Consider the following 19398-nt stretch of genomic DNA (forward strand, 5'->3'; position numbering starts at 1 on the left):
AGAGGGAACTGTAACTGTCAAGGTCTTATCGTCCCGAAATTGAAGAGAGAAGGAAGACAGGATGGGAGAAAGCCAGCCGTTCCGAGAACGAACATTATCTGTTCAAGTGTGAATACTTTACATAGGTACGTTGTTACTTCGACAACCTAAATAAAGGCCTACCTATCATCTTACATAGATAGGAATGTACAATATGTGCATCTATTTCACTATTGTAGTTAGGTACCTACACAAGTACATCTCTTTTACTTACTATTGTCCAGAAAAATGTGTTCATTTACATATTTAGTACCTATACCTATTTAGTACCTATACCTATAGGATGATGAACTTAAGAGTGAACTTCTTGTTTACCTAATGACGCAGTAGCGCGAACAAAAAGTCAACTTTCCGTCAATTTTAACAAGGTACATTCTGATCCAAGCTACCAAATTGCGTGATCCATTTTTTATCTCGTTCGGTCGTTAACAATGGAAATCCAACATAATGGAACTCGTAGAGTGGGATTCCGATAAAGGTTTGGGACTATTTATTTTATATCGCAAAGTTGAAAAGCTTTTTATGACACACGACACTTCGCAAAACAATTTTCCCTTTAGAACTTTTTTCAAGAGGTTTGACAGAGGAACTGTGTAACTGTCAAGGTCTTATCGTCCCGAAATTGAAGAGAGAAGGAAGACAGGATGGGAGAAAGCCAGTCGTTCCGAGAACGAACATTATCTGTTCAAGATGAGATCCGCCCCGGGCGGGAATCCAACCCGCGGCCTAGCGCTTACAACGCAGACGCCCTTCCAACTGGGCTGACAACAGGACAGTTTAGTTAGACGAATTTGATGCACAACAGCTGAAAATTGAAACGCCAAATAACAACACGTCATTTTTTAATTAAAAGAATTTGAAAACTACAAGTTTTTTCATAGTTACTTTTGCAGACGCCCTTCCAACTAGGCTGACAACAGGACAGTTTAGTTAGACGAATTTGATGCACCTAAAACAGCTGAAAATTGAAACGCCAAATAACAACACGTCATTTTTTAATTAAAAGAATTTGAAAACTACAAGTTTTTTCATAGTTACTTTTAAATAAGGGTCTGTACATTTCCATCTTCTAGTGTCTACTCCATTTAATTTCTTAAAAAATAATCTTGTGTGATTAACATGAAAAACCTAAATATAAACAACAAAACTATACATATGTACAAAAATATTCGGCTGTAAAAATGGTAGTAAAAGTGAAAACCCCTATTATGTCAAGAGTACTAATGGCTCCAGTAGTCACCCCACCAAAAAGACTCGAAGAGAACATTTTTAACAGAGCTAAAAATAAATCCAGGGGAAACGTTGAAATGATAAATTAATAAAAAATTAAGGTACAATATGCCTTTACCAGAGTAATGGTTAGTGAGATACACAGGTGATATTTACAGGAACAAAGAAAAAATGTCGACAAAGAGTTCTAAATGCCATCGTTACGTGCGAAAACCCAAACAAGGGATGCACTAAACTACATTCTAGTTAGTAGTTCTTGCGTATTCTTGAGAGTTCATTGCAACGGTCCGTAGATCTGTAGAATCCAAGTAGAACCAAACAGACGAGAATGAGAGCTCTCGCACATTGTAAGAACAGGAGGTTAACAACACAATAGTGTTTTCGTGGAGAATTGAAAATATTGAATACGGTCACTATCTATGAGTTCAACTATAGGAAATACACATTAGAAGTGCACAAATATCCGGACTGTCAACTTATTATGTACAAAAGTCAGGGTGGAAAATTCCAATGACCATGTCAAATCTGTTGCTTGGGTGATATGAAGAGTTCCAGGGTTATACCTAGGCGAGATCAATGCAGTGAACTATGCACTATGGTTACAGGGTCTAGACAGGAGATATGTACACCGGACGACCCTGTATAGGAACCTGATTCAATTGACGTAACGCTCTCTGTGCTTCCGATGGTGAGACGAGACATACTCTGGCATCCCCTGTAGCTCTCCCTTCCTCATCATAACGCCTGATAATATTGTCTCTAGTCAACTCGAAGTCATTGAAGAATGCAAGGATATCATCCATATTAGCGCGGTACGGAATATTCTCCAATGCTAAGACACATCCAGGCCTGCCAAAGTTTTCAGGCGAGGTCACGTCACTTTCATACTTGTTGTATCGGTCTGGTCCGCCCCTGTTGTTAAAGTTGGGTCCGCCCCTATTATTATAATCGTTGAAGTCAGGACCTCCTCTGTTGAAGTCGTTGTACCTATCCCCTCCCCCTCCATCCCCTCCCCTGCCTCTCCCCCTCCCTCCCATGCCTCCTCCACCCCGGGGGGAATATCTGTTATCAAACCTGGAGGGGGGACCACCAGGGCCTCTTGGGCCCAATATACCGGGCCTCTGCATGAGTGGGCCTCCCATGTCATTGGGGCCCCCCATGCCATTCGGTCCCATGGGACCACTGTCCATCTGTCGTGGATCACCCATGCGAGGGTCTTGTCGGTCCATCCGTGGGTCATTGAAGTTTGGACCAGGACCCGGACCCATGAAGTTAGGTCGCGGGAAGGGTGGTCCAGGACCTAGGAGAGAAGGTCCCCCAGGTGCTGGGAGGGGAGAGCCTAGTGCTTCATTCAATGTCTGTCGAGTGACAAGTATTCTGGGCCCCGTTTCATGAAACTTATAAGTCCTGTAATACAGGGAAATTGCCTCTATTAAAGCCAAATTTTAAAGAGTTTGGACCAAGACCCGGACCCATGAAGTTAGGTCGCGGGAAAGGTGGTCCAGGACCTAGGAGAGAAGGTCCCCCAGGTGCTGGGAGGGGAGAGCCTAGTGCTTCATTCAATGTCTGTCGAGTGACAAGTAACACAGACACTGTGTTTCTACCGAATAGAGTTTCATTCTTGGAGATGGCGCGGTTTGCTTCATCAGGTGTTTGGAACTCACAGAATACATCACCTGATGGTTCCCCCTGCGCTGTGAACATGAGATGAATCTTGAGAGGAACCAAACCAATATCAGAGAAGAAGTCACACACATCGCCATCTGTTGCTTGACGGGGTAAGTTCTTGATAAGGACACAGTCTGTCTTGATAGGATCTGGTTCATCAGGGAACTTCTTCATAGCTTCAGAGAATTCTGCCTCGAAGCACGGGACCACAAGGACTGGTTTCCCTGCCACGGTATGTGTCTTACGTATTGAAGTGAAGTTCAGAGCGTCACTCTCACTCTTGATCCGAACATACGCTAATACCTTGTTAGAATCCTCTCGGTTCACACGGATAGTTTCCAGTTCAAACCCGTCAAATATCTGAGCAATATCTTTCCTCTGGACATTTGCTGGTAATCCCATGACCTTGAAGATCACGATAGGAGGAGGCTTAGTAACTTCCATCGGTCCAGCATTGCGAGGCGGTCTATACGAGTCCACAGCTTTCTTAAAGATTTCATCATCTATTGGTAACAATTCCACCTGGGAGTCTATCATACGAGCACCATTCAGTTCTTTCAGCGCCTTGTTTCGGGTTTCAGACTTGAGGAATTGAACATACAGAATGCCCGTCCTCTTCCCGTTGTTATCATTGATAATCTTGATCCCATCATGATAAAGTTGATGGTACTGGAAGAATGCTTTGATATCTGTGTACCTCACGTTGAGCGGAACATTTCTCACTTCTACACAAGTGTTTGCCTCGGGCATCTTATTGTTCAACGAGTAGTCACTGCCTTTGTTATTCCAGGAATCATTCAGGTTCAGCTTGGTGTCTATGTTGCTGAATGGTACATGGACAGGAGGTCTGTTGGGTTGCGTTTGTCCTGGGAAAGATCTATTGAATGACATTTGTTGATTATCTTCTTCTTTAGGTTTGTTTGCATTGTCTCTACCCTTATCATCCTTGGTGTGACGAGATCTATCGCGACTTCTACTTCTACTCTTCCTGGACTTTCTCTCCTTGTCTCTCCTATCTCTACTTCTGCTTCTCTCTCTTCGTCTTCTTTCTCGGCTTCGGGATCGGCTTCGTTTCTTCTTGTCTCTGTCTTTGCGATCTCTCTCGTTCCTTCTATTGTCTCTACCCTTATCATCCTTGGTGTGACGAGATCTATCGCGACTTCTACTTCTACTCTTCCTGGACTTTCTGTCCTTGTCTCTCCTATCTCTACTCCTGCTTCTCTCTCTTCGTCTTCTTTCTCGGCTTCGGGACCGGCTTCGTTTCTTCTTGTCTCTGTCTTTGCGATCTCTCTCGTTCCTTCTCCGCTCTCGTGATCTGGAACTGAAGGAATAAAATCAAAGTTAATTCAATTGCAATGCAATGTTATTTAAACTAATCTGTGCAGGTATCCACCTGGACACGTAAAGTAATAATAATCCGTGGTACTTTGAAGTATAATTCAGGCTCATGAGGACTTTGAAACCCGAACTTTCTCATTGATTAATTGAAGCTAAATCCCACCGAAAAAGGAAAAGTCGCATGAAGTCTGTTAGGAACTTGAACTTGGACTCTGTCGGGAATTGAACCCGATATTTTCGGTTAACTTTCTCTTTGATTAATTGAAGCTAATTAAATCCCACCGAAAAAGGAAAAGTCGCATGAAGTCTGTTAGGAACTTGAACTTGGACTCTGTCGGGAATTGAACCCGATATTTTCGGATTGTAATGATGATGAGATTAATGAGTACCTAATGAAGGAGTTTTTAATCCTACAGTAAATACTCGATGCTGTCCAGGTTCACTACGACCATGACCCCACTTGAGTAGAAAAGTAATAGATGTCGGCCCCCACTTGGGTGGGAAAAGACTTAGTACCTAAAATAACAAGAGAAAGAACATGCTGTTCACTTACCGAGATCTCCCGGATTTGCTTGAATCTTCCAGAATTTTCACATCATCTTCATCAGACACCTTCCTGCTATCTCTCTTGGATCTATCAGCTGGGGTAATACTGGGTGGTGCTGGAGCCTGCTGTATGTCATTGTTACCACCTGGCATTAAGTTGGGACCACCCATAGGGCCATTGGGACCCCCCATAGGACCATTGGGACCGCCCATCATGGGATTTGGACCGTTAGGACCTCCCATCATGGGATTTGGACCGTTAGGACCTCCCATCATTGGATTTGGACCGTTAGGGACTCCCATGGGCCCATTGGGTCCTGTCATCATTGGATTTGGTCCACTTGGGCCTCCCAAAGGTCCATTAGGCCCTGACATCATTGGGTTGGGGCCGTTAGGGCCTCCCATAGGACCATTAGGTCCCGACATCATCGGGTTTGGGCCATTGGGTCCTGGCATCATGGCATTAGGTCCGTTCGGGCCAGGCATCATAGGGTTTGGTCCTGGTATTTGCTGAGGCATAGACTGGCCGGGTGTCGGCATGAACTGATTGTTGGGAGTCTGAGAGAATACAGGATGAACATTGGGTGTCTGTTGCAGATTGGGCTGTGGTTGTGAGTCTGTAGCTCCAGGTGTAGGCGTAGGCTGTGCTCCCGGTAACATGGGATTTTTCTGAGCGCCGAAAAAGTTGGCCATCGCCATGGGGTTAGGACCGAGTAGCCCCATCTGTGCCATCTGCGCGAACTGAGCTGGTAGTCCTGGCATGAGACCCATCATACCGAGTGGCATACCTGGCATCATGCCAGGCATGTTGAGAGCACCTGGTTGTTGAGGCATACCCATAGGTGCCATCCCTTGCCAATCTTTCTGAGCAAGTGCTTGTTGGGTAAGATTCGCTTGGTTTTGTGCAGGAGCTGTGGTGTTAGGACCACCTGTCTGACTCTGAGATGGGTTCTGTACCGTGTTGTTAGTTTGTCCCATCATACCCATTGCTTGTTGTCCCATCATATTGGGAGCGGGTGCTACAGGAGTATTAGTCACAGGAGCCACTGGGTTCTGGATCATGGTCTGAAAACTCACTGAGGTCTGACGTGCTTGCTCGATGACCTTCTGCATTTCAGACCGTGAACTGAGGAGGAGCTTGATTTTCACTTCTTTTATTTTACCACCATCGTTCATCATAGCTTGTCTAGCATCCTCATCCGTGCTGCAAGGAAATTAAACATCGGAGTTGATTCATAGAGCGGAATACCTTTGTAAACAAGTACACCTAAGGACGTGAATACTTTACATAGGTACGTTGTTACTTCGACAACCTAAATAAAGGCCTACCTATCATCCTACATAGATAGGAATGTAAAATATGTGCATCTATTTCACTATTGTAGTTAGGTACCTACACAAGTACATCTCTTTTACTATTGTCCAGAAAAATGTGTTCATATACATATTTAGTACCTATACCTAGGCTATAAGTAGACTGATAAACTTAAGAGTGAACTTCTTGTTCACCTAATGACGCAGTAGCGCGAACAAAAAGTCAACTTTCCGTCAATTTTAATAAGGTACATTCTGATCCAAGCTACCAAACTGCGTGATCCATTTTTTATCTCGTTCGGTCGTTAACAATGGAAATCCAACATAATGGAACTCGTAGAGTGGGATTCCGATAAGGGTTTCGAACCCCGTTCTTTATAGTAGAAAGTAATAGGTAGTGCTTATTTATGTTTGAATAGGACTAAATTCTTCCTTTACCCTAACAGTATTGTCCACTATTACTGTGGTCAAATTCTCAAATTAAATTGGGATAAAATTTCATACCTCGGCAGGGATTGAACCCACGTCCTCCTAATTACCAGGCGAGCATCTTGACCACTACAGCAGTGAGGTCTATTGTAGAGCCTTATCAGATGATTGGACGATAAATCCCCTGTCAGTACACTGGTAGCTAAAACACCTACCTAGGTGGTGTAGGGGTCAAAGGCGTTCGCCTAATAGATAGAAGGCTGCGGGTTCAATCCCAGCTGAAGAGTTATTTCTGTCTCTATCAAATTCTTTCACAACTTTTGTGGATATCACAACATAACTAAGTGCCTCCTTTGCAATCAATTTCCACACTTCAATAATCTTTTTACACTGGTAATGTCGCCACTGATCGCTACTCGAATCAAGTAGCTGCTCAATTGTCCTCACGAGGCTGAGTGCACTCCGAACTCCAAGCACAGAGTCGAAAAAAACGTCGACACCGCCGGGAATCGAACCCGGACCTCCTGTGTGCAAGCCTAGTGTGATACCTACTCGGCCAAGGAGGTTGCTGCTGAAGAATTATTTTATAAATAAATCTCATTTCAAGAATTCGACACTAATATTAGCCTGCTGCTAGAGTAAGCTGAGTGCACTCCGAACTCCAAGCACAGAGTCGAAAAAAACGTCGACACCGCCGGGAATCGAACCCGGCCAAGGAGGTTGCTGCTGAAGAATTATTTTATAAATAAATCTCATTTCAAGAATTCGACACTAATATTAGCCTGCTGCTAGAGTAAAGGTTAGGTTGTAGAAAACCCCTCACTCCACCTAGTCTAGTTCTATTTTCAACGGCAGGGATTCGAACCCGTGAACTTCTAATTCAAAGGCGAGTGCTTGACTACGTAGGTACTACATACATAACCCAACTTAAGAAGTCAGAAAGGTGTGGTTCAAAAGTTCTTCCATAAAATAGTAGATGATTTCGATCACAATAGCAACACGTGAACGAAATCGTCTACTTATTATGGGAGAACTTTGACCTACATCTTTCTACCTACCTAGGTGGTGTAGTGGTCAAGACGCTCGCCTGGTAAACAGGAGGGCGTGGGTTCAATCCCAGCCAAGGTGGAATTTTATCCTCAAAATAATTTGAGAATTTGACCACAATAATAGTAGTAACCTACTGCTGGAGTAAAGGGACTTTTCAGTCCTATGCGAGCACTATAAATAGGCACTATTTTTTTTTTTTTTTTTTAATCCCCATGAGCTAACGTGACGTGCGGGTAGTGTGTTTCTACCTTTAGTGGCCGGCATTAGAATCCACTGAAAATTAGTTGATCTCGGCCGGCATTAAAATCCACTGAAAATTAGTTGATCTCGGCCGGCATTAGAATCCACTAAAAAGTAGTTGATCTCGGCCGGCATTAAAATCCACTAAAAATTAGTTGATCTCAGCCGGCATTAGAATCCACTAAAAATTAGTTGATCTCGTCTACCAAACTCACCTGAACGCGATGAAGGCATCCCCTTGTTCTCCTCCTACAATATGTACTCCCCCCTCTGGTATAGACAGGCCCTGGAAATACTGCCTGATGTCCATGGAGTTGGCAGACCAGGGGAGGTTCTGCAGGCGAATTATCACGCTCATCTAGAAGAGGAAGAACGACACAAGGTTTGTTGCTAGATTTTCTTTGCTTTCTACTGTTTTGCTTTAAGTTTACATAAGACAGTCTAGTTAGCTTGGAAGATGCCTAACTCTACACACAAAAAGCCCAATCTGAGGCTTAGGTGTAGGGGCTAGACAGCCCTAAAGGATGGGTTAAGCTTCTACGAATCCAGCTTGGAAGATAGTCCGCCTTTTTTTGTGCATATAGGTTTTAAGTTTACATAAGACAGTCTAGTTAGCTTGGAAGATGCTTAACTCTACACACAAAAAGCCCAATTTGAGGCTCAGGTGTAGGGGCTAGACAGCCCTAAAGGATGGGTTAAGCTTCTACGAATCCAGCTTGGAAGATAGTCCGCCTTTTTTTGTGCATATAGGTAACCTAGGTGTTGATGAGCACCTCTTAAAAATAAAAACCTTGATGGATAGGGTCCGCTTGATTGTAGGCGCTAAATTGGTTCCCTGCTTCCCTCCCGCACTAGGTCGCGACGACGCGACGTCTTTTCCCGACCGGGCGCGAAATTCATGCTAACTTTATTGTTTTCGGAATGGCTGGCTTTCTCCTTTCTTCGAACACGGTTCGCAGGTATCTAACGCGCTTCCTTATCAAACCGAAGATTCAGGGTTCGATTCTAGAAAATCGCACTCGTTTTTTCTTTTATTAGGATCATAATACAGACGTTTCTAATTGGATGTTGTGTTGACCTAACATCTCTCATAATTATGTACAAAGAAGTCTCTTTTCACCCTTTGTGATGGAAGACATAAAGAAACGCAGTGTCTGGCCTATAGAGAAAGCTAGAGATTGTACGAAACCTGGCTACAGGGTTAAAAAAATCTTTAGGTCATCCTAACAGATTTGTCCCTTAATTTCTCAAATAACAACCACTACTCCTGTAGAAGGAAGTTGTTACCTTTTCTGGATTTGTACTTCAATTCACTATCTGTCACTTCAGGTGTTGATGAGCACCTCTTAAAAATAAAAACCTTGATAGATAGGGTCCGCCTCATTGTAGGCGCTAAATTGGTTCCCTCCCGCACTAGGTCGCGACGTCTATTCCCGACCGGGCGCGAACTTTATGCTAAATTTATTGTTTTCGGAATGGCTGGCTTTCTCCTTTCTTCGAACACGGTTCGCAGGTATCTAACGCGCTTCCTTATCAAACCGAAGATTCAGGGTTCGATTCTAGAAAATCGCTCTCGTTTTTTTCTTTTTCTTTTATTAGGATCATAATACAGACGTTTCTAATTGGATGTTGTGTTGACCTAACATCTCTCGTAATTACGTACAAAGAAGTCTCTTTTCACCCCTTGTGATGGAAGACATAAAGAAACGCAGTGTCTGACCTATAGAGAAAGCTAGAGATTGTACGAAACCTGGCGGGGTTAAAAAAATCTTTAGGTCATCTTAACAGATTTGTTCCTTAATTTCTCAAATAACAACCACTACTCCTGTAGAAGGAAGTTGTTACCTTTTCTGGATTTGTACTTCAATTCACTATCTGTCACTAGGTACTGTCGTCTTACATAATTCAGCAAATCAGCACTAACAATGTATCAGTGTATCAGTTTTACAAATGCCTACTTAAATAAACGTAAGCTAGGTCCGGAAACAACTGATTTTTTTTTTTTTTTTTACCTACCACCAGATTTTTTTCCCCCCAACAGTGTAGGTATTATTTGTTATTATTCTTTTTCAGGATATCACGGCCTCTTCACATTATTAATTACTAGCTGAATTCCGTCGCTTCGCTCCGGAATCCCGCTAGTTCATCCCGAGGCATGGCCAAACTTGTGGAAAAGGCATGGCCGAACTTGTAGTTATCAAACTAAAAACATAAACGAAACTCAAATATTAGGCGAGCGAGGAAAAGTTTTCTATCCCGCAGTCTCTGCACTCTGTGTATTTCTTATGGAGATTTTAGCGATCAAAAATCGATCATATCTCAGGATCGGTTTAGATTTTCGCAAAATCCTTCCTTATTGCACACCTAGACCATAAAAGGAATAATCCTACCAAATTTCAGCTTTCTAGGTGTTGTGGTTATAGAGATAGAGCGATCAGTGTGTGAACTATGAAATGTGAAATGTGAACTGTGAAATGTGAATGAGTGAATGGATCTCGTTCTTATAACTTACTAGTTCATCCCGAGGCATGGCCAACCTTGTGGAAAAGGCATGGCCGAACTTGTAGTCATCAAACTAAAAACATAAACGAAACTCAAATATTAGGCGAGAGAGGAAAAGTTTTCTCTCCCGCAGTCTCTGCACTCTGCGTATTTCTTACGGCACAGACCACACAAGCTGTTTCACCTGCTACGGTGATGAAACACCATTTTTTTTTTTTTTTTTTTTTTTTTTTTGAACCGAAAAAAATATTGGGGGGACGTGTTTAAGGTTGTGTTTATGTACCGGGTTGGGGAAGGCAAGTCTGGTAAACTTGCCTTGTTTTTCAGTTACCACTCCCATTCCAAACTGTAGAAACAATATCCTGTCTCACCTAGTCCGAGCTCATCTCAACCCGGTACATAAACACAACCTAAGGCGAAGAAAAAATTATGTGACGTTCCATCAGGCCTTAAATTATACTAAAATGGGGAAATTTTCTAATGAAATTCCTGTGTGCGGAGTCCAAAATGTATAGGAATATTGCTCCCTCTATCGGGACTTGGGCCACACCGCCTTTAGCTGCAGTTCGAACCAGTTCCTTGGTCGTGTACCCTTCAAAATTCACTTGGATATGCTATGCTTCATCTTTCATAGCATTCTGAACAAATTTGATTTTTCCCATTCTGTATCTATTACGTAGGTTGCATTAAAGGACTTGCAACAAATGTAAGGTACCTACTTACATGTCAACTGCGAATATTTGAACTTCGTTCAAGATAGCTCTTATTCAAAAATACCAACCTACAGATCATGGGTTCGATTCTAGTCTCTATAGCTACTTTAACCACCATCATTTTCTTAGTGAGCTAGTGTGTTCAACCGGCTACCTATTGTTTCAAGAGGTGTTTTCTAAACTGCCAAGGAATAAGTTTCGACAGGTAGGCTGCATTAAAGGACTTGCAACAAATGTAAGGTACCTACTTACATACATGTCAACTGCGAATATTTAAACTTCGTTCAAGATAGCTCTTATTCAAAAATACCAACCTACAGATCATGGGTTCGATTCTAGTCTCTATAGCTACTGTAACTACTATCATTTTCTTAGTGAGCTAGTGTGTTCAACCGGCTACCTATTGTTTCAAGAGGTGTTTTCTAAACTGCCAAGGAATAAGTTTCGACAGTGATTGGGTGTGTTTACAGTAACAGCCGAAATACCGATGAAGACGTAATAAAGGGGAGGGATCAAGTACAGGACAACTCTAGATTTTACGATTTGACCCGGACTCGAACCACCAAACTCCAGAGGTTGTTCTTTGATTCATGTTTTCTGGCAAGATTGTCGTCAATCCGTGGCTGTCGTCTGAGCGACCTGGGTCTGAAGCTTTTCCCGGTGCACACGCTCCGACTCTCTGACAGACCGAGCGTGAATAAGGAGAACGTTTATATAGGAAAGGCCCTGAACATCTTTACAGTAATAGTATGGATTGTGGGCGGTACAATACATGTATCTCACACGGATTGGCAATAATCTTGTCAGACAAGTTCTGTAGATAGCTACTAATCAAAACTTCAAATGGAATTTAAATCGTTTGGTGACAAGATGAGTGAGGCGCAATGCCCACTAGTGAAACGCGTTTCATGAAACTCGTACATAAGAGCAGTTACTTGAGAAACCAAGTTTCATGAAGCTCACTGTGCATTGACATATGAAACACGTTTCATGAAATGCATTGCACTAGAGTGCATTGCTCCTAAGGCCAGCCACTCACTATCAGGAGCACCTGATGGATGACTGATGAGCACACACAGTATAAGGTAGATCTGACAGGCGGAACTAATCAGGTGTACCTGTCAGGTCTACCTGGCCTAACAGCTGTGACTCATGGCATGTTTGTTTATAAATTACAAGTTTTCTTCTTTATTACCTTCTTATCAAAACTTTGAACACTGTTTTTCTCACCACATAAAGTTTCGTCTTGTGTACGAGTATGTCCTTTTACTTTCCTTATCCTATAGGAAGGAAAGTAATGTAATCGGGTCAAATTTTCGATGGTCAGTTTTTAGTGCCAAAACAAAACGAGATAATAATACATTGAGAATCCAATACATTCATTATGAAGGATCTAGTCTACTCCTACAATAAAGGATCTAGTCTACTCCTACAATAAAGGATCTAGTCTACTCCTACAAGTTCCGAATTACAAAATTTCTTGTGGGTTTGTAATAAAAAGAAAGAAAATAATAGTAATAAAATACATGGGCACAGAAAATAACGGAATTTGGAGAGACGAATGCTGAAAAAATGACAACGTGAAATCCTCTGTTGAAAAAGTTTTAATAAAAACTAGAAGGATAAGTGCCTTTGATAGAGGGTTAACGTCACTGTACAGTGCATTCATAAAGTCCCCCCCCCCACCTTAATTTTTGAACCGATGAATTTAGAAATCTGAAATTTTGTTTATGAGCCTATATTTACCTCTAGTTTCTTATAGGCTAACCAGGGCCGGAGTTATGGCCTATTCAAATTTTAATTTTTCCATGTTCTCCCGGCAATAGGGGAAGCACCAAAAATGGGAAATTCATATCGATTGGTGATTTGTGCTTCAAATAGGTCCCACTAATGGTTCAGAAATTCCTGTGTGCGGAGTCCAAAATGTATAGGAATATTGCTCCCTCTATCGGGACTTGGGCCACACCGCCTTTAGCTGCAGTTCGAACCAGTTCCTTGGTCGTGTACCCTTCAAAATTCACTTGGATATGCTATGCTTCATCTTTCATAGCATTCTGAACAAATTTGATCTTTCCCATTCTGTAGGTAGGCTGCATTAAAGGACTTGCAACAAATGTAAGGTACCTACTTACATGTCAACTGCGAATATTTGAACTTCGTTCAAGATAGCTCTTATTCAAAAATACCAACCTACAGATCATGGGTTCGATTCTAGTCTCTATAGCTACTTTAACCACCATCATTTTCTTAGTGAGCTAGTGTGTTCAACCGGCTACCTATTGTTTCAAGAGGTGTTTTCTAAACTGCCAAGGAATAAGTTTCGACAGTGATTGGGTGTGTTTACAGTAACAGCCGAAATACCGATGAAGACGTAATAAAGGGGAGGGATCAAGTACAGGACAACTCTAGATTTTACGATTTGACCCGGACTCGAACCACCAAACTCCAGAGGTTGTTCTTTGATTCATGTTTTCTGGCAAGATTGTCGTCAATCCGTGGCTGTCGTCTGAGCGACCTGGGTCTGAAGCTTTTCCCGGTGCACATGTTCCGACTCTCTGACAGACCGAGCGTGAGTAAGGAGAACGTTTATATAGGAAAGGCCCTGAACATGTCTACAGTAATATTATTGATGGATTGTGGGCGGTATAATACCTGTATCTCACACGGATTGGCAATAATCTTGTCAGACAATTTCTGTAGATAGCTACTAATCAAAACTTCAAATGGAATTTAAATCGTTTGGTGACAAGATGAGTGAGGCGCAATGCACACTAGTGAAACGCGTTTCATGAAACTCGTAGATACATAAGAGCAGGGTATTTGTGAAACCAAGTTTCATGAAACTCCTGTGCATTGACATGTGAAACACCTTTCATGAAATGCATTGCACTAGATTGCATTGCTCCTAAGGCCAGCCACTCACTATCAGGAGCACCTGATGGATGACTGATGAGCACACACAGTATGAGGTAGATCTGACAGGCGGAACTGATCAGGTGTACCTGTCAGGTCTACCTGATAGTGGGTGGCTGGCCCAACAGCTGTGACTCATGGCATGTTTGTTTATAAATTACAAGTTTTTTTCTTCTTTATTACCTTCTTATCAAAACTTTGAACACTGTTTTTCTAATTTTCTCACCACATAAAATTTCGTCTTGTGTACGAGTATGTCCTTTTACTTTCCTTATCCTATAGGAAGGAAAGTAATGTATTCGGGTCAAAATTTCGATGGTCAGTTTTTAGTGCCAAAACAAAACACGTTTTGAGGTCCCTAGAGCCTAAATCCAAATTTTCAGCCATTGGTCCGTGTGTGTGTCTGTCTGTAAACAAAATATCTCGAGAACGGTAAGAGCTAGAGACTTGAAATTTGCATGCAGCCGTCAAATGTGACAACGATGCGACACTTTTAGTTAGGATTCTTTTTGGCGGTTTTCAGCTATACTAACTAAACGGTTAGAGATATTATACAAGTTACAATAGAATAACACCCAAATAAGCATCTTTCAATGGGATAAAGAAAGTCGTGTGATGTTCACACCAGATATTTTTTTTTTTTTTTTAATATCACCTTTCAATTACTCGCGTTGTAGAGCTTTAAATAAAATACAAGTCACACTTTTCTCTCTCTCATCATAACAGTAACACAAACAGTAGATAACACATGACTTCTCTTTTTCTCTCTCTCTCTCTCTATTGGTTCATTATGTAATTTCAAAATTCTCTAAAGTAATTACCACCCAAAACCAGAAAAAAACACTTAGTAAGCATTATCACTTAGTAAGCCTAACTTGTGGCACCCTATCACTTTTTTGTTTTTATGCACTGGACCACAATCTTCACATTGTAAGATGAGGATGAGATGACATTTCAAATCTTAATGAATCCAAAACAACCAAAGAATCTTTATATATATATGGGATGCTATATATTGGATGCTTTTATGGATGCTATATATGGGATGCCTTAAAGAATCTAAATGAACTAAAGTGTTGAATTGTGAATTCGGCCTATGCCTCGGAGATTCTCGTCTTGGAAAAAAAATCATCACCTTGTTTCGTAGCATACCCAAGGGCCACAACCATGTTCCTTATCAGTTGAGCAAGAAAAGACACAATATTCTATTTATTTTCTAATACCCGTATGTAATCGTGTAATGGCCATTGGCATAACCAAGTAAAGCATCCGCCAGTGGCGACAGCATGTTGAATGCACCAGTTTCAAATGTATCACTGAAGTTAAACAAAGTTGAGTGTGGTTAGTGTCCGGATGGATGATCATCTGCTGGGCAATCTTATGCAGCTGGCTTTTTCGAGTCAAACTCAGGCTGCTTGAGATTAATGCTAGTAGGCGGGTAGCTTGTTGCCAAATGGAGGGTAAAAACCCCGTCATTAAACCTTAGCAGTTATACAGTGCATTCATAAAGCCCCCCCCCCCCCCCCCCCTTGACGGAGTTATGACAGGGGTAAAAATGCGTCGAAATGCTTCGTGTAATATACACACTGGCGTGCTCAGGCCGGAACTTGGCCTGGCGCACTGCCGTGCGCCTAGATAGATAACATTTTTTTTTTTTTAATTTCATAATATTATAAAGATAACGTTTTTTAGTCCGTCCTTCCTTTATTATTACAATAGTAATAAAAAGGTATAAGGGACGGACTATTGTATTCGCTTCGGTGTCGTCTAGCACATGTGTGATAAATTTGTTTTTACTGAAATAACATTTTTTTAATCCCCAACTATACCACCATGAACTGTGTGTAGAATTATGTAGGTAGTCGCCCACCTAACTACCTACATAGCTACAATACCTCTCTAGTCTCTACTTACTTAATACCTACTTAGCCAACTACCTACTGACCTAATTTAGTTTAGCTCTCTATTTTACTAACGAAAAAGGTAATGTTTGTTAAAAAAAAAAAATAATAATAATAATAATAATAATAATAATAATAGAAACAGTATTTTCTGGAAATAATATAGAAAGTAAAAAATAAATAGGTATCAAAAGTGACCCAAAGTTTGCCGAAGGGTTAAAAACGGAACTAGAAAAAAATCGGAGAGCCATTAGATTTTCGGGACTGACAAGGTTTAGACACAATCCATTACGTGTGGTCTATTGTGAGGATGTCAAAATTCATATTCATAATGTTTACAACATGTCTACCTATCTGTTTTTTCTTCTATCATGATGGACAGACAGCTATTGCGTCAACAACAGACCTCCCTCTTCTCCTCCTCCTCCTCCTCCTCCCCTTCTTCTTCTTCTTCTTCTTCTTCTTATTTTTCTCCCTTCTCTATTCTATTTTCCTCTTCTATTCCAACGACTGTTTAAACGGTCAGTCGATTATCAAAAATCATCATCAAAGTATCAAAAATCAAAACACATCATCCAATTGAAGAGGTGTTAAGAGTTCTAGAAACATTTCTAAAACAGAGAAATTGTTCAATATCTGAAAGGTTAAATTAATACAACAGCTTACTATGAGTATTTGAGTAGTATGGGTATAATTTTATTGAGCTTAATGGGTCGAAGTTTTTCTCCAAAAGTTCACAGTTAAGCGTTTAAATGAGGCCCTAAAAAAGTAAGAGAATTCACACAGAATCTATAAAGAATAAAGAGCCCAAGGATAATAATAATATCGATAGACTTTATATTTATGGTTTCCGGGCAAAATTTCAGCTCGAAAATTTCAAGATTTTCATATGACAACTGGAGAGAGAGAGAGAGAGAGAGAGAGAGAGAGAGAGAGAGAGAGAGAGAGAGAGAGAGAGAGAGAGAGAGAGAATATAAACATATTTAATAATAAAGAGTTCTTTTTATAAATATAAAACTTTTCCCAGAGCTTTTGTCATGATGTCAGCAACATTGTTTCTAGTTTCAACATATTTAATGGATAATTTTCTCTCTTGAACACATTCTTTCAGAAAGTGATACCTCACATCAATGTGATGTTTACTTTGTTTTGAATTTTCGAAGTTCTGAGCAATTTTGGTAATCAAGGATAAAATATTTTATTCTCCTCTACTTTAGTAACCATAGCATGATTTTTGTTCACAGCAATGAAAGATACAAAAACTCCAGGTGTTTGGGATTGTTTTTGAGTTCGATCCTCAGACACATGACCAACATTCCTGTGTACATTTACAGGTCTTGTTGACTTCTTCTCGCCATCAAATATAGGAATCTTTGTTTTATCGTCCATGATACAATATTTTAATAAACACAAGAAAAAATCACGAAAGGGTCTGGGCCCGTAAACTGTTGAAGATTAAATTTGTGAAGAAAACTTACCAGATTGAATAGTTCTTGAAGACTGAACTGATTTTGCTAAAACTCTCTGGCTAAATTATTGAACATTGCCGTAGGACGGTGACACACACAAAACCAATAATACACAACTACAGAATACTGACCACAGCTTCATCTTGACTTCTTACAATAACACTGGTCCCTGCTCTTTTGTGCCAGTTCTTTTGGTAGCGATTACTCGTAAAGTTGACTAGGAAGATTCAGCTCTAAAAACATAGTGCTTGTGATATGTTGATAGAAAGAAGAAGAAGAAGAAGAAGAAGAAGAAGAAGAAGAAGAAGAAAAAATCAGGCACCTATCAATTTAAGTGTGGGACCCAATTGCTACTTAGACCCTCTCGAACCCGGGACCCAACTGGTAGCAAAAAAAATTACTCCCGTTCAATACACCACCATGTGTTTTATGATTGCAATTTTAACCCCACCTGATACCTGATTGGAAATAATGGCTAGGATTGTATTGTATAATCTACCGAAGGAGCACCAGTTGCGTCCGAGAACCCAAAATTATCCAATTTAAAAATTCGCCAGGAGATCTTTAAGACAACAGTAAACAAAGAGTTCAAAGGAGGTACTTCTCGTACTCCTGGAGGTACTTCTGGAACAGTAGGTAAACAAAGAGTTCAAAGAACTGAGACGAAACACTTTATCCAACACGTCTTTGTCAGATCCATTTATCATTGACGACATCAATGAAGCCCTCCAGGAGACAAAAAAATGGTAAAGCTGCTGGTTTTGATGAAATCTACCCAGAATTCCTCACAAGTAGTGGACCTCATACAAGGAAGTGGCTGAGCTTATTTTATAGTGACATCCTTATTTCTAATAAGATTCCATCTGATTTCAATAAAACTAAAATTATTGCCCTCGTGAAACCTGGTAAACCTAATGACGTCCCAGAAAGCTGATTTTATAGTGACATCCTTATTTGTAATGAGATTCCATCTGATTTCAAGAAAACTAAAATTATTGCCCTCCTCAAACCTGGTAAACCTAATGACGTCCCAGAAAGCTTATTTTATAGTGACATCCTTATTTCTAATAGCTGAATTCCGTCGCTTCGCTCCGGAATCCCGCTAGTTCATCCCGAGGCATGGCCAAACTTGTGGAAAAGGCATGGCCGAACGGATTTTGCGAAAATCTAAACCGATCCTGAGATATGATCAATTTTTGATCGCTAAAATGTCCACCATAAGAAATACACAGAGTGCAGAGACTGCGGGAGAGAAATGTTCCGCTCTCGACAGTCTCGACCAACATTTTGAGTTTGGTTTATGTTTTTAGTTTGATAACTATGCAGCTAATAGGGAGCGCGCAGCGCGACCGTATTTTTTAGTAGTTATCAAACTAAAAACATAAACGAAACTCAAATATTAGGCGAGCGAGGAAAAGTTTTCTCTCCCGCAGTCTCTTCTGCTTCCTGTGTATTTCTTATGGAGATTTTAGCGATCAAAAATTGATCATATCTCAGGATCGGTTTAGATTTTCGCAAAATCCTTTCTTATTCTCTCTCTCTCTTTCTCTTTTTTTCTCTCTCTCTCCCCCTCTCTTCACTTTTTCCTCTCTCTCTCTCTCCCTCCCAGATATAACCTTGAACAAAAAAAATGGAGATCTGCGGTTAAGTTTGAATTTGAATTACACATATAGGAATATAATATGTATAGGAACTTCGAAGGAATTCAAAGGATTTTGAAAAGGACAATCAGCAATAAATTTAGTTCCAATGACCTTTATTGGATCTGTAGGTAACTGATTAAGTCTTATCGTCCCGAAAGCGAAAAGAGAAGGAAGACAAGATATGAGGAGAAAGCCAGCCGTTCCGAGAACGAACATTATCCCATCAGGATTTTATCCGCCCCGGACGGGAACCGAACTGACGGCCTAGGGCTTACGAGACAGACGTTCTACTCACCGAGCTTACTAGGCTGACATGAAGAAATGATGTAGCATCAAGAAGCAACCATAATGAATACTAGGCTGACATGAAGAAATGTTATAGCATCAAGAAGCAACCATAATG

The 19398-nt window shown here is 40.9% G+C and overlaps 1 protein-coding gene across 1 annotated transcript in view; it reads right to left on the bottom strand.

The window, feature by feature from the left end:
- Window positions 1-1106: 1106 nt before the first annotated feature.
- The window catches only part of LOC103524604 (RNA-binding protein 12), a 36763-nt gene continuing 18471 nt past the window's right edge, over window positions 1107-19398 (bottom strand). Inside the window, exons 3-6 of the mRNA XM_026819970.1 lie at window positions 8070-8212; window positions 4829-6025; window positions 2834-4258; window positions 1107-2625 (exon numbers count right to left, since the gene is read on the bottom strand). Coding sequence (XP_026675771.1) covers window positions 1878-2625; window positions 2834-4258; window positions 4829-6025; window positions 8070-8212 — 3513 coding nt within the window. The 3' untranslated portion in view covers window positions 1107-1877. The remainder of the gene's footprint in view (window positions 2626-2833; window positions 4259-4828; window positions 6026-8069; window positions 8213-19398) is intronic.

This window comes from Diaphorina citri, unplaced genomic scaffold (genome assembly GCF_000475195.1).
Source record: "Diaphorina citri unplaced genomic scaffold, Diaci psyllid genome assembly version 1.1 scaffold6, whole genome shotgun sequence".
Classification (NCBI taxonomy): Eukaryota; Metazoa; Arthropoda; class Insecta; order Hemiptera; family Psyllidae; genus Diaphorina; species Diaphorina citri.